We start from the raw sequence: 22,595 nt of genomic DNA, 5'->3' as shown, positions 1-22,595 counted from the left end.
TACTGAGTGTGTGCCAACACACTTTCAAGCATGCTTCTCTTTTAGGTTAGCTAGCTTAACTATAGGCTGACGCAGCAATATCTTTCTAGATTGCTTAATTTAGATGACATTAGCCATCAAGAGGTCATATTTTAACGTAAAATGTGAACTTGTATATGTGCCTTTCAGAAGTAATCCTCTGTTAAAGTATAAGATGGATTCACGTCGTGTTTAGCTTAGCTTAGCATCAACACGGGAGGCAGAAGCATGGATTTATTATAAGATCTATTCAGTCCAATGAGAATTGCCCACTGAATCGGGTTGACCTTTAGTGACTGTGAGGAAAGTGTATGATTCAGATATCAAACCATTCAGTGCCCTGCATTGAAGCATCTGCATTCATTTTCTTCAGGTTTTTCAGATTTGTCGCCTGTCTGTATACATTTGTTTTTCATAGTTAATACAAATAACTGAGCTGAGGCTGGTGTGTTTGATCCTATCCTCTTTACATTACATCAACGAAAGACACTTTTCTGCCAAGTCAAATTAAAATCAAAATGCACTATAATCGAGTATAACCACTGTTATCCTATGTGGTCTTCCTTTATTAAACCAGTAATAATGCATTGGCCTGTGTACGAATGAGAGTCCTTGCTGTGTAACCTCTCTAAAATTCCCAAACTATGGTAATCTGGGCTTTGGCAACTGTTGAAAAAGAAAAAGGGAAGAAAAAAAAATCGATAGTGCTTCTCTCTTAATCAAGAGTGCTTGGAGCTTATGGCAAAGCGCCATGAGAGAAAAGCAGCAATTGACTTTGGTATTTTTTTATTTTTTTAAAGAGGAAGGTGAAGCTGGGAACAGAAAAGGGAAACAGCCATCCTGCACGGCTTCACTTTGGGCATCAGACACCCAAAACACCCAAAGACACCGATAGAAAAAAGTAATTTCTTATCGCTGACAACTGACAAACACACAGTTACCAACACCAACAGCTTATGCGCAGCAGACATTTGTATTCATTTGCAGTTACATAATCCTCCCCTCCCCCTTATCTGACAAGTGATTAGTCTGTGAGGAGTTGTTTAACCAGGACAGATGGCATTTTAATTGCAGTACCTGACTGTCAGGAACAAACGAGAGAGCGGCCGTCTCTCCTTTGTAACTCATATGCTGTTTCTCAGAACAAACCAACACAGTATGTACCAGTTTAAATCCTTAGATCCTTGAAATGGTAAAAACTCAAATGCATTCTTAGCTCCTACATTACACACTGTGTAAAGTGGTTAAAATGTTCTGTAGCTGTACAGTTGGTACCTATTTTGTGAACATTTACCTTTAAATGTCTGCAAGAAAATGCATGTTTGATTTGATCGATCATTACCATAAAATAAATTGTCACCATGGGCAACGTAACACCAGATTGCACTGCACTTTGAGTAAAGAGCCCTTTGATGTAAAGGCCCCTTTTAACTCCCTGTGCAAAGTATACAACTTCTATACCGGGCCCCAGATTTGCACCTTGGTAAATTGATTAGACACTATACATTTAGGAATATGCAACGAATAAACACGTTATGAGTTCATGATCTCAGTCTTAAAACTAGATTTGACGCGGACACCCTTTTCAAGACAGGGAGTCAAGATAAAGCAGGGCCGACATTAAAACAGCAATACTCAAGGAATTTATTTCAAAGACAGAATAAACGAATGTGCGAAGTGAAAGGTGTCGCTCGTAGTGAGCTGTAGTTTCCTTCGGCTTTACAGAGCGCTTTACCTTCTTTCAGCCCATTGTTTTGGCGTTATGGCCGCCAACTTTTCTGTTTCGGCTCAGTCTCTTTGTTTCTGGGAGCTAGTTTTAGCGAAAAAGCTCAGATAACCCCAATGAACTAACTACACCAAAACACAGACAACCTCATCTGGTCAACGTAACTCGCTCTTTAGCTGCTAAACAGTTAAAGAACATTTCAAGGGCCATTTGCCTCCTTTTCCCTTTACGCTCCTGGTCTGAGTTTGACAGGCAGACGTCTGGAGCCTTTAGAGCCGCTGGAGCGCTGCTACAAGGACGGTTCCCCACTTCAAGGCCATTTTGGATTCAAAGTTTCTCTGGTATAGGCCATTGGTTCTAAATTAGTAATGTAGATATTTACATTTAGTGTAACTTGCAACATCAAACTTTTCAGATGGAGTTACTGTGGTCAAAACATCACATCATTGCCAAAGGAATATTATATCCGCTACTACACTTTGAAGCTGGAAACCCAGAAAAAAAAGCCTGCCTGTCAACCAAGTCACTTGACACCCACATGCTTTTTTCTTATTCAATTAATTGTTTGTATAACACTCATCCTTTGTTTCTCAGCATGTTAATTCCTGACAGCACGGTTCACTTCAGCTTTTAGGGGGCAGGCTGTGTGACAGCTCGCCCGCTGGACGCTTACTATAGTGCAGTAGCAGGACACACACACACACACACACACACACACACACACACACACACACCGACTGCCTGCTGACTATTAATATTCCCCCTTATGAAACTACCCTATGCATTGTCTGCAAGGCGCGGACCGGGAGGATAAACACAGACAGATTCCGCGGCAGATGCTGCCGCACTTTCCCAAATTGAAATCCCCGTCAGACGTAGGGAGGGAATAGAGAGAGAGAGAGGGAATAGAGAGAGAGAGAGAGAGAGAGAGAGAGAGAGAGAGAGGGAGGGAGGGAGCGAGGAAGGGAATACAGGGAGAGAGGGAGGGAGCGAGAGGGGGACTGCAGAACATACAGGCTCTGGATGAATAACCATGGCAACAGCAGCAGCAGCAGCAGAAGCGGCGATATAAACATTGCAAACCGCGCATCCCTCCGCAAACAGCGGATCACTCAGTGAAGGCTGGACCTAAACCCTCTGCGGATATTACGCTTCATCACTGCTAAGGTGAGGCTGTTTTGTCTCCATGTGACACCCTCCTCCTGCTGCTGTAGTGGGGTGGCTGTTGGTCTGAGTGTGTGTGGAGCGCGTTGTTTTGCATTGCAGGAGGAGAAAGCTGCTCTGTGCTGCTGGTTGAGAGTGCTGACAGGCTGATTGAGGATGAGATTATCTTTTTTTGTATACTTTATACTTCTATTATGGCAGCTGAGGAGTCTGTGTCGGACACAGTGAAGGCTGTGTCCTTGAGTAAATAGAAATAACATTCCACACTGATCACAGAGCAAGAAAGGATGAATCTAAATAGCCTTTCAAAATAAAAGGTGTTAAGAAACATACCATGTATTCGAGCATCCTCGTGCTCAGAATGATCAAAATGAATGTGATATTATTGAACTCAGATTGACAAACCAAGCTGGCAGACGTGTGCTTTTGCAGCTCTGCATCCGTTTGTCAACGCTGCTCCGCAGGACAGTGCGTGCTGTCCATCGGCAGTAATTCACAGATTCTGTATGGTCTGAACTCGAAGCGAGGATCCCACTTCAACATGAAACAATGCTTGTTGTCCCAGCAGGCTGCGGAAGCAGGGAGAGTAGAAGTAAACCACGAGGGGTTGAATAGATCACATAATGAGGTTGTTGCTGCTGTAATGACGCTTGACTTCAGGCCCTTACGTTGCCGATGTAAACATCTCACATGGAGCAGAAGCCCACAAGACCATGGAAAAGTGCTAGACTGGGTCGTTTCAATGAAGTGTTCATACTTTTTTTGGATCAATTCTTTATATTTCTCTGTTTGGCTCAAACATATACAAACACATTAATGGTAGTGAATAGTAGAAATAGAGATTCTGATTATGGTCTTGAGTGCAGATTGTGTTCTCCAGCAGCTCCTCAAACGCTACAAAGGACTTCTGAGGTGGTGGATGTCGGATTTTCCAGTTGGTTACTTTATCTGCCCCCCACCTCCCCTCGTCTTTCCTTCTTTTTTCTCCGCAGAACAGCTCTTTGATCACAACAGAATCTCATTGTGAGGTAGCAAGAATGCCGGTCACATCCTCTCAAAGTCATACTCTGACTCATTTAACTTGATAATTTCACTCGGCTTCTTTTTTGTCTGGCCTTTGCAGGGATTTGGCTCTTTGTCCTTTTGACAACAAAGAGCCTCATACAGCATCACAGAGGGTTTAAGCAAATGCTAGATTATTCTCTCACATGATTGCTGGCTCAGTTATTTCCTGCAGGGCACTCCACATAGCCAGTGTGCAGATTGCTTTTCTTAAAAATCAGACAGCTATATATATCAACATTGTTGCAGTAACTTTGATTTGACATATTCTAATATCCTCAAAATACTAAACAGAAACTCACACCACTTGTATGAATTATTGTTATTTCATTGCCTGAAAGGAGACCTGTTGGCCCTGTGTCACATGTCCCTTTATTTGGCGATGGTGCCCTGGTTTCTGCCATTGTGCTCTGCAGATAGACTTCGATACTAATGAATGAAATAATGCCTGGGATTAATTTCCGGTCCTTTGAGCTGTGCACACATACAGCAGCTCCCAGTCAAGGCACACAGTGACTGTGTGTTACAGTCACACCTATACGCCTACGTAGCCTGCAAAAATCTGCTCATTCCATATCCAGTCACTGCCTCTTCATCCTCCCCAAATTGAGATTGGAGACGTCACCAGCAGCTGGCAGGGGAGCGGGGGCAGCTTGAGGGCAGCCAGGACTTTCACTTTTTCTACAAGGTTGAGGAATTACTGCGAACGCCAGCCCTCCAAAGTAAGCCAGCATACATGTGTGTGGCGTTCATTGAATATTCAGACGGCAGATGGCTGTTTTGTAATGATTAGTGTTTAATGATTTGCTGCAGGGAGAAAATCAGATCGAGATAGTTTGGGAAAATGCACGAGCAGCAACTTCTGAGAATTGGCTCGGCTACAGGTTGCCTGTGTGGGGGACAGCAGCGTTGTGCAGCTAACTGAGCACAACATGCACTTTAAACTGGGATTTGTATAACAATAGAAAAGGTGAAAGGCCTCAAGAAATCTCATGTGAGGTAAGCCATTGGTATTGGAGGAAAATGAAAATGTTATTGATCAATTGCTTCATTAAAAGTATGTTTTCTATTCAGATTGCTCAGCAGTCTTTCATGCAAACTGCAGCCTGAGACATTGAGTCACAGCTAAAATATCCGAAACAGGCCAATTACTGCCATTTTTAAACAGATAAGACTTGAAGGTGATATATTTGATAATCAGAGGTTTAATATAGCATCAAACAACTCTATGCCATGTGAAGGGATTGGAGTTACGTCTACCTGAGCAGAGAATGAAGTTACGTTCCTTCCGAGTGTTTTATAATAAGAGCTTCTCCTTGCTTTGTTGACATTGCCACGCCGGCCGTGCACGCTTTTAAAGCATGTTAGTGCACGTGAGAGTGCCTCACTTTCTATAGCTCACAGACGCTCATATGGCGGTTGTGAGCACTGACAGCGTTCTCCTTCAGTTAAACACCGTTAGCTCCGTCAGTGCTTTTGCAGTTGTCTGCACCGATAGCGCCGTTAGCATTGTTAGCTGCAAGCTGCCGGCACAACCGTCGCCATTTTGAGAGGCAACAAATGGACCGGTTCTTGTAGTCAGCACCTCTAAAGTTTATCCAAAGTCCCTAAGAGTTCAGATTAAGATGTGTCTACTGTTAAACATAGATGCAGTAGTTGGGGTGGCATCTACATGTGCAGTATACTACTACAGGTACCACAATTCTGAGGGGCAGCAAATACTCATTGCTACATTGCCAGATACACATACATACGAGCAATAGATGCATGTGTTGACAGTGCAGCCAAACAAACAGTTATAGGCAAGTGTAGACATGTTTCAACCCAAGGGAATGGCCACTAGCATTGGAACTACTCTGTAGGAAGGAACACATTGAAATGTTACTCAAAAATAGGTTTGGATTTAATACAAATTCAAAAGTCTGACAATCATTTTTGGATTCTTAGCTGCTCAACTATATTTTCTGTAAGATTTATTTAAAAAAGGAGCAGTTATTACAAGGAAATTCTCCAAAGAATTATTATAAAAGCAACACGACTAACTAAACACGATCTATTTGCCTTTTAATTAATTAATTGTTTCTTTCCGGGAAAGAATGATCATGTAACAATATGTCATTTCAATGGTTATGGCTTTATTCTATAGACCAACATAAAGGTCTACGTTTCAAAGCCATGTAAAATCCTGATGGGGGAAAAATCGGGACCTGGATGAAAGAGTCTAAAAATAGGCCTGCTGGTATCAGCTCTAAAAAGGCTTTCAGTCGTAAAATGCAGCCTGGATGAAGCGGTTGATAATCTAGATTATTCTTTCTCTGTCAACAAAGAATTTATCTCACTCACAACAAGTGTTGTCCGAGTAGCCCAAAGAAAAAAATCAGTGGAGACGGTGAGCGCTACAGAGGAATACATTCATTGTCAGTTTGTGTTTTTGTGGGATTTATTGACAATGTGAAAACCGTAACCCCACGTTGCCCTTCAATAAAAGACATGGTCTTGTGCTGCAGTGGAAACAATGAATCCTACGTAGATGTATGACAGCTGTATGCCTTTGAAGCCGTCGGCGTGGGCGTTTTGATCTGAGCCTCGCTGATTTGATTAACTTATTGATGTGTACACTGCCTGTGTGCTCCATCCTTATAATGTAGATTGTTTTGGTAGGAATGGAAGTATATTAAGTCCCAATAGTCCCTGCACTGTGAGCCTCCATTTAATCAAACAGTGTTCGTTCTGCTCCTTGCTGCCTAACACATCACTGGAGAAGCTAGCAGCTCTTTTTTTTTTTTTTTGTTAACCTCTGAGGCAGCAGATAACTAGGACTTTGGCTCACAACTCAGTGAATTAAGGAAGCAGTGATGCAGCTTCGACTGGCTTAATCTACGCTGAAGAAGTCACAAGATGTACATACTCCGGTGTCTCTCAGCCTCACATCAAATCACTTGCAATTGGCCCGCGGCATTATGGTGACGGCCTTCATCTGTGGTCACCCTGACAAACACACACACAAAGCAAACACACACACACTCTGAGCTGCAAGTGTGTCAATGTGACACGACATGCAGAGTCAGCAAGAAGAGGCAAAATAAAGTTGTCTCATTTCTTGTCTCTCTTCAGGCCTTTTGTAGCAGTGGCCGGCGAATGTGCTGCGTTAGAGACAGAATACTGTGTTTCTCAAGACTGCGTCACTGCGCTGCTCGTTGAGTTTTTGTTCTCGTCTCACCTTTTTGTTCTCCTCTACGCTGCTGGTTTTGGAAGGCACATGTTCTCTGAAGATTTACTGGCCCTTATTCCTCTACACCTGGCAAGATTCTTATGATGCATCTTAACAGCATGAGCAAGGTGGAGGAAAGCGTTCGTCTGCCAACTGAGAGGACACCTTAACGCACACGTTCAATTCTGGTGTTGGGAAGACACACTTTACAGACACCCTTTGCCAAAAGTACACCCAATACTTCACTTGACAACAGTTTCAGAGCAAAGATAAATAGTTGTAGTTGCAAAATTGAGCAAGCAAAATATAGAAAATAGTATAGACCAGTGGTTCTTAACCTTATTGGAGGTACTGAACCCTGCAAGCTTCATCAGTGCATTCACCGAACCCTTCGTATTGGAAAAATAAAATATGATTTCTTCAAAACATAGGTATATATTGTGTTAGAGCACAAAATGAACCATGCATCAGTTGCACACAAAATCACTGTGTTCAAAGAACAAAATCAACAAAACATGAATTTCACACAAAAACATAACCCAATGAATATTTACTGCAAATCAATGTGACGAAAAGAAGAAAAATGGTGTGTTGCGGCCCGAAATTGCTAGTGTGAACCGGGCTATACTGTGTGTGTCTTGACCCCAGGCGAACCCCTGAAAGTGACTCACCGAACCCCTGGGGTTCAATCGAACCCAGGTTAAGAACCACTGGTATAGACAGTCTATATGAAAGTATAGAAATTTACTGAAAAAGGGATAAAAAAAAGATATTACAAATGACTTAAAACTCTATAACTACATCACAATCTTTAACGTCTCACAATACCCCCATGTCTGAGCTCTGGTGAAATAAAATCAGTCTGTCTCGATATATCTTCCCAGTTTAAAGAAGGTGGACTGAAACCGTAACATATTTATTCGCCCGCTAAGCTCAGGACTGGCCGCAGTGCACAAGGGAAGTTGCGCTTCAAAAAGGTGTTTCACAGCGATGACACTTGTGTGTGCATCATCCTCTCTGACTCTCAACACTTACAGCAACGCCATCTCAATACGGCACACCGGTGGGGATTGTGTTTCAATGAAGGGTTATTTGAGACACCTCACTGTAAAACCGTGTCAGTGTTTCATCTTCTTTTGTTTGGCGACAGCTCAGTTTCTTCCTGCGTCTCTGTTACTTCCTCTGAACGCTGCAGAGTCCACGACTTTGTTTCCACCGAATGTGGTCGTGCTTTGGATGTGCGGTGGATTCACTGAGCTTTAAGCGCTGCTGATGGAAAACATCTTCACTCGAGTGTTGATGGAGCTCCAACGAGCCTGGGATATGTTGATCTTTTAGACGCATGCATTTGCAATGGTCTGATGCATTAGATATATAGAGTATTTGCCTGCAGTTGTCTCAATGAGCTAAATAATTAACTTTTTATAAAAGTGTGCATGTCTTAGGTCATTTCAGTCATTGCTAAAGTGCATTTTTCCTTCAACAAGATCAAGTGCTTCAGTGCCGTGTGATCACATAAAAACGTCTTCGATAAAAACTCAACTAAAAGCAGAGGACAAGTAAATATACCAGCAACAGGCTGAAGACATTGCATTTGACAAATAATTATTTTTTTATGTGCAAATGGGAACCTGCACCACAGAGCATGCTCTGGTTTACATTAGGTCCTTGAATACAGACATTAAATACACAGATGACTAATAGTTTAAATGTACATGTAAAGCAGATTACATGTCATCACCAGCTTTGCAGGTATTTGATATCTGATAATAGGGACATATATTGAAGCAGCAGAACTATTCAGTGCATAGTTATAATCCTAATTATACAGGTAATAATAACAATGCACCTGAGGGCTGACATTGACCGTAATAATAGCAGCTGAGCTCAAATCCGCTCAGACCATCCCTTATTAGAACAGATGCAGCAAAACAAAAGAGAGCAGCTGCATTTACTCTGTAATAATGACATAATAGGGCGATGTTTACTTCCTCATTTAACGGTGATGGTGATGATATTCAAAAGGTGTCCGTCTTAAGAGGGAAGAGTCTGTTCTCCACACTGGACTGAATGAGTCACAGCACCTCAGCAAACAGAGAGGAACACTGTGAGCTACTTTTAGAGACATCATTCGTTTCCGCCTTATGCTGATTGTGTTTCTCCTCTTTTGACAGGTGATGAGTGGGATTGTACCATGTCTGAAGTACAGGGAACACTGGAGTTTTCTGTAGAGTTGCACAAGTTTCACAATGTGGATCTCTTTCAAAGAGGGTAAGCATTTTTTATTTTTTTTTGCAGATATTACATTTCCAGAGTCATGATATTTGTTTGTATTATTTGGCTTCACAACTGCCAACTCAGCAAACTGAGAGCATATTTGTGTTGAATGCTGACTGAGTACACATGTTATTAATATCTGTCTGTTTTTTTTTTATTCTTTTAACTTTTTGTACCTGAACTGATCAAAAAAGATTCAAATGAATTCAGATTCAACTTGCAATGTAAGCAGTTCAATGGTTTCAGAGACTTTTGCTCCGTCATTCATCACTGGAAGGCATTAAAAACAAATATGTATTACAATTAGCAGTTCAGGAGCATGGAAATATATCCCTCCAGATAAACTTTGTTTATTGATGAAATAATTGCTTTGACATTATCCCTCCAACCGATTAAAACATTGTTTATCTGCACACACTGCGATAGAAATAGATTAAAAAAGATGGATGAATACTAATGAAAATATGCCACATCTTAAAATGATGAAGGTGCAATATAATTTATAGAGTAAATTAAAGTCTACTCAGTACATTTGTGTCACTCCACTGAAAAAAAGAAACACAATTTATCCAACTTCTATCCCAGCTGGATGTTGTCAGGCATGTCTGAGAAGTACCCATAATCCCCTGCAAATGTATGTCAGGACATCAGGGGGTTTAATGAGATGTCGGTTTACAAATCAGCATGGGTTGAACGTGCTTGTCGTTAACATTCAGACAACAGATTACCCGTAAAAGTAAAAAGAATCCGCTTTTTTTGTCATCTACCAAATACAAATATTATGCCATAAAAATGTCTGTAGTATACATTTTGCATTAACAAAACCAACTGTAGTTTCTAGAAAGCATCGCCACACTTAGCTAACCTGAGCTGAAACTATATTTATTTGCAGATTTCTTTCTATTATCTGTAATAATTAAAAAATAGCAATTTGTCTAAAATCAGATGTTGGTGAGCGAGGTCGTTGTTCGGTCAGCCGTTGGTTTGTTATTCCACATGAGTAAATGAGGCAGCAGCTAGATTAAACCATGATAGAGAAAAAAAGTAATAGCAATTGAAAATCAATTTCTTCAAGGCCTATTGAATTAAATATGAATAGCAATAGTAGACAACACCTAGAAATACACAGATAGCCGACATTAACTCTCTATAATCTATAGATAATCAAAATAAAGTACTTTTTAAAACACATTTCCTAAAGGATCACAGATACAGTTGAGTGTGATTTCTTCACATTACCTCAGCATTAGTGCAGCATCTGCATTTTCCTCATAATGTAAGCTCTGATCATTTTTGGGGGGTAAAATAATCTGCACCCCAAAATGGAGGCATTACAAGTCTGCCATCTGTTTTTGTAGGCCAACCTGAGGATGCAACACAATAAACACACAATGTAATAACAGAAACAACACATCTAAATATAACGCGCTCTGCCAATCAGCATGTGAATGTGTGTAAATAATAAAATTCAAACGTATACTTTTCCAGTTGAGTTTTTCATAATAATCTATGGCATTAAAAAAGGGCAACGTTCATCCTGCTGGGTTGCTACAGGAAGATTAAAACCAGCTTTATCAAAATGATTCTCCCTCTCCAAAAGGGATGGGCTGAAGCTTAATCATGGTAATCCCTTCGGCTGAGTGCACTAATATGTTTGTTTGTACCAGTTGCCATACCATTAAGTATGCCAGACAAATATGTAGTATGTCTTCATATATATATATATGTTCATGTCAAATACAGTATGCCAAAAACACCATGCATGTCCCACTGCATCTGTTCCCATTTTACAGGATGTAAGTCAACATACTTTTCTGGCTATTCTGTCCCACAATCCTCAAGAGGGTCAAAGGTTAAAGGTGCAATATTATCACAAAGTAGTTTGTCCCAATAGAATAGTGCATGGGAGAGTATTTACTTTGCAAGGGCCGCTTCAGTGAAATTAAAAAGTAAAAGCATGGGCTTTGCTCCACATTTCTTTCTCGCTTCTCTCCGTTAAAGTTTTTATTTTTTGGGGGGATTTTTCCCTGATCCTGATTGTAAAGCCCTCTGAGGCAAATTTGTGATTTTGGGCTCTACAAAATGAATTGAATTGAATTTGGAAAACAGAGCTGTGGATACTAAGCAGAATTGGGTTCCAATGTAAAGACGAATGCAGCAACGCAATTACTGGGATCAATACGAACCCATGTACCAGACCGGGGGGCGGGCAGCTGCACACTTTGAAGGGCCCGGTTGTGCACTGATTGCATTGAGGGAACTGATTAAATCTGCATTTGATTTAAAAGAAGCCAATGACACGTTTAGTTTTCACCAATGGAAACAAAGTTATAGTCTTGGATTGCTTCAGATGCTCGAATTACGAAACCAGCTGCATTTTCTTCCGCTATATAACTTTATTTTGGCAACAAAATGTAAACGTTTTATTGTCCTCCCGCATTAATATATATATACATACCAAAAGGTATTTGATAGATCTGTTTCTTTTAAAGTAAATAATACTGTAGTTTATTGAAAATCCAGTCTATAAAGTCTATAAAACCTCCGCTGTAAGAGGTAGAGGATTCCATAAACACCCCTTATTTATTTATCATCCTCCAAAACCTGAGTATAGGCTGTGATGTCTGCGTTTGCAGCCGATACTCCGGCCCCTCAGATTGCAGACGTGTCCCCGGAGAGCCGAGATGTGCTTTTTACACAAAGCTGCTTTGACTTAAACTGTCAAAGTGACCTTTTTCAAAGACATGCTTTCTTCCATCGCTGCCTGGTCTGGAATGTCGTGTAAATAATCCTTACGTAAGCCAGTGAGACCGTTCTCTGCTGAAATTACCTCATCTTCTGGGATCAATACATGTTTTGTATTATCTTCAAATGTTTGCTCCTCGTACTGTATAATTATAACACCATCCTATAACGGAAGTTACACTTTACAGCTTTTAAATAGAGGTGCATGATTATGTCTTTTCCATTATTAATAACCATTTAGCTCAAAAGCCTTTAATATTTCAGCAACATTTGTACAATTCATGGCTGATTTTCTTCAACATGACATCGTTAAATTACGGTCCATGACGTGAAGAGTATTTCTGATGTTTTAATTTAACAGAGCATCCTGTATTCCATCTAGAGATGACACTTATGTACATTTGAGTCAGAAAATACATTTTTCAGTCTAGTCCCCCGGGTTGGAAACAGAATTCACTTTGGCCCATGTTTAACAAGAAAAGCACACCAAGGCTTTACGTTGAAATGTGTAATATTTGAAGAAATACTTCAAAATATAGTGAAAACCTTTTCCAAGGCAAGCCTCTGACCCTGAGAAGTATTTCACTGGAGCACCAGCCCTCCGGCACACATTCAATGCTGGTGTCAACTGTAGTCATCAGTGAAACACGTCCACCCACAGCAGGTGACTCATCGTGGACCGGAAATGTAAAATATCTGTGGAATAGCATTGCGTGTAAATACCCTGGTGATAGAAAACCAGCCTCTTCTCTCCCCTTTCTTTTGCCTTACGAGACATGATGGAGAACACGGTTTACTTCTCACGTGGGGTCGTCAGCATGTACATGTATTTATTTAATTAGTGCTAAGCTGTTGTGTTTGTGTCGTCTCCCACAGGTTCTACCAGGTGCGCGCCGGGCTGAAGGTCTCACCTCGAGTGCCCCACAGGTTGATAGTGACAACGCAAGACAATGCAGGTACATCACACACACTCACACATAGATTCCACCAGTCAGACAACACTGTCCTTATTCTTGTCTGCAGATACGATCTCAATTCGTGATATTAGTTGCAGCAGCTTTGAGTCAAATAGGAGTTGTTTTTACCGTCTCTTTGAGGCCGTGTTGCATCCTTTTGTGGTTGTTTAGCGTCTTTTTGCAGTCTTGTGATTGACGAAGTAGTTGTTTTGCATCTTGTTGTTCACTTTGCATCTTTTTGTGGTTATTTAGCATCTTTTTGTGGTTATTTAGTATCTTTTTGCAGTCGTTTTGAGTCAAATAGGAGTCGTTTTTACCGTCTCTTTGAGGCCGTGTTGCATCCTTTTGTGGTTGTTTAGCGTCTTTTTGCAGCCGTTTGATTGACATAGTAGTTGCTTTGCATCTTGTTGGTCATTTTGCATCCTTTTGTGGTTGTTTAGCGTCTTTTTGCAGCCGTTTGATTGACATGGTAGTTGCTTTGCATCTTGTTGGTCATTTTGCATCTTTTTGTGGTTGTTTAGCGTCTTTTTGCAGCCGTTTTGAGTCACATATGAGTTGTTTTTTAATCTTTTTGAAGTGTTAAATGTCATCTGAAGCTGAACATCCAGCTGACCTCTGACCTCTTGGGGCCCTGTGCCTGTGCCCTGCAGACCCATTCAGTCATTCGTTCATGCTAGCAGTTGTATATAAGTCATAAAGGCCAAAAACAAGAATACTGATATATCAGAGACGATATCTAAGTACATTTACATTTGACTAGATAAGATTTAAAGGTGTTGTTTTCAAATGTAATTATTGGCATACAGTATTGACACATTAGCTTGATTTAAAAGTGAAGCTCCTGTTTGAACGGGTTGTGTTTTGGCACAGGGATCCGTGTCCAGAGGGGACTGAGTGTGAGAAAATCTCTCTTGACACCGGATCTTTTTTCATGACCACAGTAAACGTCTGAATTACACACATGGTGTTGTTCATGCTCGTCTTTGAAGTGTACGTGAGAACAGTTATTTATAACACTGTGTTCTGTGGTAAAGTACATGGTAGCATGAGCATCGTTTTAAAGTATGTGGAATATTGACATTGTCTACAACCTTCTCTGGATTGTAGTAATCTCACAGACTCGTGCCTTAATGTCTTAGCTGCGTTTTTTGTTTTTTTTAGATCTGTCGATTAAATCCCATTTCCGCAGTAAAAGAAAAGAAAGAAGAGATAAAAAAAGTCATAATTAGGAGATAGAAAGTCGAAATGATGTGATGAAAAGTCAAAATTATGATTTATTTTCTTATTTCCTGCCTGTTATCTGGTGAAAACAAAAATGCCAGTGCCGCTGAAGCGCATGCACATTTACTATCTCATAACTATGACTTTCTATCTCATAATTTCCACTTTCTCATCTCATAATTTTGATTTTTTTTTTTTTATCTCATATGTTTTTTATTTTACTGTCAGAAATGGGCTTCCATACAGGAGCTTCAATTGGACACAACTAAGGCTTTTCTTAAAATAGGGAAATACACATAATGCCAGAGGAAAAGAAAACAACTATATATTTCAACATATTGCCTATTGAGCCGCAAAGAAGTTACCTTGAAAAGCACCAATGCATATTAACTGAGTAGACGCCCAGAATGAAAAATAACCAAATAGATGTATTTTTTACAATAAACTGTGTGCAGTAAATGCATCTATCTGTGTGTTTCATTGTCTTAGCTATTACAGCTCTGCATCAGAGAATGAGAGTGCTGTATGGAGTGTTATGTCTCAGTGATTTAAGACATTTGGCTGTCTCTGGTCTAAAGACTGACTGACTCACTCTGCAGAAAATCCCATCGTCCAGAACTAAACGGTGCCAGGAAATTTTTTGTTTTGTTCCAAACATAATTGAATTTCAGGTTTTCAGGTGTTATTTCTTGATAAAATATAGTCTTTCCTTTTTTTTTTGTCTGCGCTGTGTCAAGATGTTTGCACATCGTAAAACAAATAAAACTCTATTGGAATTTCTGTAACAAAGTAGGAAGATTTCCTTTGGTTCTTATAAAGAGGGAATTAAGAGAATGAGCTTAAAGCTGGGCGTTTTGCAGCGCAACATAAAACCCAATAGAAGGCCCATCTTAAAATGCTGTTCTTCAAAGAAATTAATAACATATAATTATGCATGCATTTGTAGCCAGACTATTTACATGTAGCTAATTCTCCTTTGCAAATCCTCTCTTAATTAAAATACTGTAGATAACCAGCGACAAAACATGCAACCAACAAGATAAACAGGGACTCTCAACAGCTCTTGGCTTCATGCGTTCATTCCTAAATACAATTACTTGCAGAGGGTTTCCATCATAAAAGATTCCTCACATGTTGCGTCCTCTTTTGTATTCATAGGATGTGACGCAGCGCTTCTGAGCCTTCTCTGGCATTGCAGAAAGCCGTTTCACTGGCAATACTGATTCGCAGTAATAACGGCTATTTTTAGCTTGTCATGACTCGAGCGCCGCGTGTGTGTGTGCGTGTGTGTGTGTGATTTGGCTGTGCTCGTGAGGACCTATTCCTAACAGGATAGCCTACTATTCTTGTAAGGACATTTTGGATCATGAGGATATTTAGGTCCCGGATATGATCTCCGGCCCAGTTCTAGGTTATATTAAGGCTAAGCTTTTGGTTTCAGGCAAATTGCGTCAGTTTAAATGTTCTCACAGCAGAACCAACGTGTGTGTCTGTGTGTTTGTGTGTGGCGGCAAGGACATGGCCGATTGTGAGGGCGGTGTGTCTCAGTCTGAGATGTGACAGTGAGTTATGTAATTTGAAGTCCAGGAAAACAGTGACAGGAATTTCAATTACCTCGTTAGTTAATTGATGGATGGGGAGAAATCCTAAATAGACGAAATAGGAATAGATTGCAATGGAAGTTCAGTAAGCCTGCTCTCAGTCGCCTATTTTTAGTGCTATTTCCTGAAGGTGCAGATTAACATGATGGGCAGCTGGAGGAGGAGGTTTTCTTTCGGTGCATTGCATCAATATAATTCTCTATTTATTAATTTTACCAATTGTTTTGAAGGAAACTGACCTTGACTGAGTCAGCAGCACGAGCAAATATTTAACACTTTGTAACATGTTATCTTATCTAAACACCACTTAGGTAACTCAATATTTAATTCAATTTAATTATTGGCTTTCCTTGTCCAATAAAACTCTGTAAACTAGCTGCCCATCACCAAACAGCAGACAGTGGATCATTTAACTGCTAAAGAGGTACTTATTTCCATTGCAAGTTGGTGGAGATTTACCTTCCTCTACATGTATATGTACAATATTTTTACTATATTTCTCTTGCAGATGTTATAATCATATGTTCCGCTGTTTATCAACTCTATAAACAAGGTCATTTATACCAAAACCGCTCCAAAGAAATGCAGCCAATTTGTAACCGGCCGACTGCAACCCTATATTTTCCGAAGCAATAGTATATTTGGCAAGTAAGGAACACTGCAGCAGCGTGCATTACAGTGAGCATCATTTCCTTATGCTAATTGGAAGGCTGCAGCCCTCCCCTCTGCAGCTCCTTCCACAAGGTCATGTTTTAAGTACACCTCACAGGCTGGACCCGAGCATCAATGCAGCAGCCGGCTCTCCAGCCAGCGAGAGGAAACGTATTCATCACACACGGACACAGGAAATACGAATAATTCACTGTGTATGCTTGACATTTCAATTGTCTGTGGCCCCTCTGACAGATGTATTGTGTGAGAAGGATCCTGGCACACACTCATCTGAAGCATTAATGACTCATGTCCGAGTGTGAACAGGGAGAACTGGATTGTTGTGTAGGACTAAGAGACTAAGATACTTCCTCTAATTAGTGCCATGAAGAGCAATGCTGCGCGAGAGTTTTGTGTTTTCAGAGGTTTGTAGGATAGGGAGGGACAAGCAGACACACACTCGGACACACAGCAGATGTAGAGCACCAGAGGCTGTCGGCTTATTATTTTCTGCACAGCCTCACTGTGGCTAAAGCTTAAGGGCATTTCAGCAGGTTTTTAATATGTGGGATGTGATAACTCCCCAAAACCTGCGAGAACTGTGGTATAAAATGTCAGACCTGTGTGGGTTTGATGTATTCTTGTTTGGGGTCGAACTCACTGTAAACATGAATGGGATTACTAAAATGTATTCTAAATACATTGATATCCAATGAGAAGAAGATGAGCGTGGAAAGAATATTAAACATTGCCCAATATGTTCATGGCACTAGACACTGAATACACAATATGATGCGACATGTCATGTGTTGACCACACACAGTGAATGTTAAGTTAATCAGATGATATTTGTCACATGAAGTTGACTTCCTGTTGCTAAAAGGCGAACAATACCCAAAAATTGCAAAGTAAACTCAAAGTATCTGACTTCTGGATGGGGTTGACGCCTTGAGTTTGTCATTGTGGCCATTGGCCGCCGCCATCTTTGTTTTTTTGGTACCAGAAGTGACACGAGAGGGCGGAGCTAAGTACAACCGAACATGGTACAGGACATTTTTAGGTGACTGAAATGTACACTTTATACCATAATTTACTGAACATTGGATTGTATTGAAGAAGACTTGAAACTAGCAATTTAAATCATAAACTCTTGTTTATAATGTTGACTGAGGTAATAAATCAGGTCATTTTCTTCAATCTGACTGCTTTTTTTGCGCCCAGAGGAGTTGCCCTCTGCTGACTATGAGAGAGAATAAATATTTAAGCCACCTGCTCATTGGCTTCACGTTTCAGAAGTCTGGACATGGTAGAAATGCCAACCAAATTTCACACATCTTCATGAAATGAAAAGGTGGGGGCTTTTACTTTGAAATCTGTTAGGAGGGCTCCATTGAGCCAATTTGCCACACACAGAAGGCCAAGACCCATATCAGATATCTATTTCTGGCACTTCTGAAGAGTATCCTGAGTGTTGGAGTCCCTCACAAATATGTATGAGTTAAAAAAAATAAAAAGCTTTATGATAATTCCTTCAGTTTTTATGGGGTTTCATACTGTTTTGGTCCTGAATAAACAAGTAATTAATTGAAATAGTCTCAAAAGTTTCAACTACCACCTTTCTGTCTCAACTGAACCTTTTTTTTTTCATATTTTATTGCGTAACCTGTAAATGCTGCTGTAGTGAAAAAGATTCCTCTTGCGGGATTAGTAAAGTATCTATCTATCTATCTATCTATCTATCTATCTATCTATCTATCTATCTATCTATCTATCTATCTATCTTATACAGTTACGGTGCTGCCTTCCCCTCGTATGTAACCTCATTGCTATCAATGTCGAAGCAGAGATCTCGGCACCGCAGCGCTCTTATCGAGGTCTTGTCACTTGTGCTCCCTTGGCACACGATGTAACGTTTAGTCAATCCCGTTAAACAAACTGCCATTCAAAGGAAGTACAGTATGTGTGAGTGTGTGAAAGTAGCGAGGGCAAACGCAGCGGCTTCACCTCATTGATTTAGTCCCTTTGGCCCCAGTGAGAGGGGCCACCCAGCACAGGAGCATGGGGGAGGAAATCACCAGTCACTTCTCCGGTCAATTATTTATGTTAATTCCTGCGCAGTTTACTGTCTCTAATCCACCTCCCTCGTGTGTGTGCAGACAGTGGGGTGGGAAACCCAAAACACACACACACACACACACACACACACACACACGCGGAGGACATGTGAAAATAATAATATCAAAGTCACATTCTCCACACCCAGAGGGCTTACACACGCCTCTGTCACATGTTCACCGTGTCACACATCCATCATCCCGGCTGGGGGTCGCTTGATGCTGCAAGTAGCAGCAGCGCTATCTGGAGGAGGCCTGCAGAGAGAGGGACTGAAAGAGAGCACAACCTCAGCAGGGGGGTTTCAAAGACTTGTCACTGCTCGCAGCCGGACAGCAGGAGAGCCAGGCTGCAATATGGGAGATGTTTGACAACTGCAGCGCATATCTGCTGTCACCTGCTTCCAGGCTCTATGCTACGCTAACGTAGCCGGACACTGGCTGAAGCGGATATGAGTCCGGTATCCACCACCTCATCTACTCCCCAGCAAGAAAGACAATAAGTGCTCTTCCCAAAAATGTCACCTATCTATTCCTTAAAGGTCACGAGGACTTTGAAAGGCACACGGTTGACCATGCACAAGCATATAGGTGTAGAATAGGTGAGGTTTATCGTTGTTCAATGTGTAAAACGATGACTATGCATGTTTGATGAAAACCAACTCTCTTGCTTGCACCAACGTTTAATAATTATGCAACCATGGATAACTTGTTCTATGCATATGGTGCTATGGTGTCCAGAAGGCTCAGTGACTGTTCTTGACTCTTCAAGATATTCTTACTGACTTACTTCATCATAGTATCTGTTCAATACTCGGGACATTGACTGAAATACTCATACATGTAATCACGAATGCAAAAGCACATGTTTCCTGATCTGAATACACACGCTCAGATCCCTCACCAATCCCAGTAAACATTTGCAAAATGTCAGGTCACACATTCACAAGACTCATTATGCATTTTCAAATCTGGGTACATATTCACAAATTTGAGCACACACTGCATTCATCAGGGGAAGCGTTTGCCGAACGAAAAGCCCACATTTATTTTCTTTTTCGACTTCAGAAAATCAGAAAATCATATGATCCCCTACAGTGTTGCATATTACATAATAAGAACGCGTGAAACCTAAATAGATAAAGGAAATAGAGGAATACGTCAGGGGGAAAAAGATTATTTTTTAAAAACTACACCTGTGTTTAATGTTTAATCAGTAAAACAAACACAAAACATGTTTGTTTTACTGAAAAGCTCTGCATGAATAAGTGAATAACTGATATTGCTGTAGCAGCGAACTGATTGGTGTTAATTATGCGTGATGGTGTGTCCCAAATCAGGAGAATCCAGCTTCAGCTCCGCGGGGGTTCACGACGGCAGCGTGTTCAGCCGGATATTTCAGATCCTTTACAGGAATGAGGAGATTACGGTGAACGACTGTATGATCTTCAAAGTCCATCTGCTGTTAGACGGAGAAAGGGTGAGTCATGCTGTTGACATTGTCTGTACACACACACACACACACACACACACACACACACACACACACACTTCCTGTTGAGAAAGAAAATGGGGAATGGCATTTGGCTGCTTGCTATTCATCAGTAGCCTCGCTGTAAAACGCATGACAGATAATTACTGTAAGAACAGCTGTATGATAGTTGGATTAAATGCCCGGTAATGAATGGGCTGTTATCATCCACTGTCGCCTCTTACACAAGTTTCTGGTCCCCACTCTTACCATCTGACACAAACAACAGAGATTCAAGCAAGTTAATGAAAGCAGACATCTAACATAACAATGTAATGAAGTTATGTAATCATGAATAATGAAAGAGTAATAATGCTCTGCTATTTCGAGTGGCACTTTTTGTTCAATAGTCTTCTATTGTTGCCAGCTTGCTGAATGTGTTGTACATTGCTCAGTATTTAACAGATGCATACACACGGATGTATGTCAAACAATACAGCTGTTGACAAAAGCGGCTTAATAGCGCTTGGGTTCACGTTCAGGTGCGTGTATAATTTGCTTCAATTCAGTTTACACAAACTACAGTGATTGCGTTCACCCGTAGAGTGAGGTTTCCTTGGCACGGCTTGATTATTTTAGAAGTCTGGAAAGAACAGGATTACCAGGAAAAAAAAGAAGTTCTTTTCTCGTCTTGCAACCCCCTCAGATTTATCTTTCAAGCTTTTGGCGAGGGTTCAGAGTCTGACCCCCAGAATGAAACTATTGATTGCTGTTGCTCACAAACCTCCCGTAGGACAGGGCAGAAAGTGTTTCAAATATAGGCAAAAGCTAATTGATGATCAGTTGGTGAAGTCTTCACACCAAGCCTGAAATAAATCTTCCTTTCTTTGGTGTATCCACCTCAGTTGTGTTTTTTAAACCAAAGAAATCAGTGGTTTTGGGAAAAATGGTGAAATGATGGTTGTTCATTTTTACTCCTTCAACACAAAATAGTGCTTCGGGCCCCAAGAGGGCTAAGTCTGGCCCCGACGACCAACAATTAATCGTATTAATTCTATAATTCTACAGCTCTGTCTCTGAAGCTACAAAGTTGAGCTAAAGTTAATCTTCTTTTTGAAAATAATTCAGTCCTAACCATTCCAGTCAGAAACAGCATGAGGAATATTGAGTTCAACAGCTTCCCATTTGGAATGAATGTGCTTTAATTGACAGACGAATGTAAATTGCCTCCGCCCCGGACTGCTCCCATGTTCCGTCGAAATGATCGGACGTGTGAACCTGCCAGACGGTTATTGATGTACTGTCCTTTACGGTTTCACCGTGGACGCGACCCCAAGTAGGCGCTCTGCCGTTTTTGTTGTTGTTGGGAGCCACCGGGGCTCAAATTGATCAGCTGTGACAGTGTGTGGGGGAGTTAAGATGGCCCCCGGCTCCAAGCTAATCATCCATGTGATAGCCGTAGCTCAAACCATGACATTACACCGCCACCGACGCTCAGCTGCTCTCTGACGCGTCCCCGGTATGGATGCCTCGATTACTGTGGCGAGCTCCCCGCTCCACTCAGAATGTGGATATTCTGTCTCACATGGCTGCCCGATTCTAATTTTAGGAGATTTCATTAAACATAGACATCCACATGGAGGTGTGGAGACGGAGGGAGCTTTAAGGCATATCAGATTTCAGCCGTAAGTTCTCCCGAAGGCTCCCGACTCATTAACCTTCCGGAGGTTATCTGCCGCTCGCAGCCACAGATAGCGCGGACCAAAAATAGCCCCTCTGTCCTCCTGTGCACACCGCATGCACGCCTGATTAATCAGAGCATCGATAAAGGACGAGACTGCAAAGATTTGTATGTTTGCTGTACGGTGTGCATGTATTTTAAAAACAAATGCAAGCAGATGGAGAGGAAATACTGTTATTATAATTAGCAACACTGCCCTTTAATCTTCAGAAGACTCAATTCAACGGCACCGCCTTTGTAGTTTGCTCATACCTTTTGCTTTTCCACTTTGTTCTTCAAATTCAAATAAGGTGCCCTGTATTTCCATGAACTATGGTATTCTATGGCTCTTTGAACATGAGAGTGATTCATCTCGGTTCAACTTACATCAGGTTGCAGATCACACAGAGGAGATAAATCGTAAGAACTAAATCAGCATAGCAAACGAGGCCGGTGGCATTAGGCTCTAAGCCAAATAGCAGTATTCATCTTCACTAGACTGTGTACAGTGTAAAAGTCCATCATATGGGATCACTTGTCTTCTTCATTGACTCATGTTTGACATACACATGACTGAGGAAAAATCTGAGTCAATGAGTTTAGAAACAAATAAATGTAGATGCTCCTGTGCAGGTTAAAAGGCTCACTGACTTGTTTGGTG

General features: G+C 41.0%; 1 protein-coding gene across 1 annotated transcript in view; it reads left to right on the top strand.

Annotated features, from left to right (window-relative positions):
• Positions 1-9,375: 9,375 nt before the first annotated feature.
• Positions 9,376-22,595, top strand: part of fam135b (family with sequence similarity 135 member B) — a gene marked incomplete at both ends in the record, with an annotated part of 29,841 nt that continues 16,621 nt past the window's right edge. The window contains 3 exons of the mRNA XM_079231694.1: positions 9,376-9,452; positions 13,080-13,159; positions 20,084-20,223. Of these exons, the coding sequence (XP_079087820.1) occupies positions 9,376-9,452; positions 13,080-13,159; positions 20,084-20,223 (297 nt within the window). The remainder of the gene's footprint in view (positions 9,453-13,079; positions 13,160-20,083; positions 20,224-22,595) is intronic.

The sequence above is a fragment of the Taurulus bubalis genome, assembly GCF_910589615.1.
Source record: "Taurulus bubalis genome assembly, chromosome: 16".
In the NCBI taxonomy this organism is placed as follows: Eukaryota; Metazoa; Chordata; class Actinopteri; order Perciformes; family Cottidae; genus Taurulus; species Taurulus bubalis.
The sequence above is the reverse complement of the archived record's forward strand: the minus strand, read 5'-3'. Positions and strand labels throughout refer to the sequence as shown.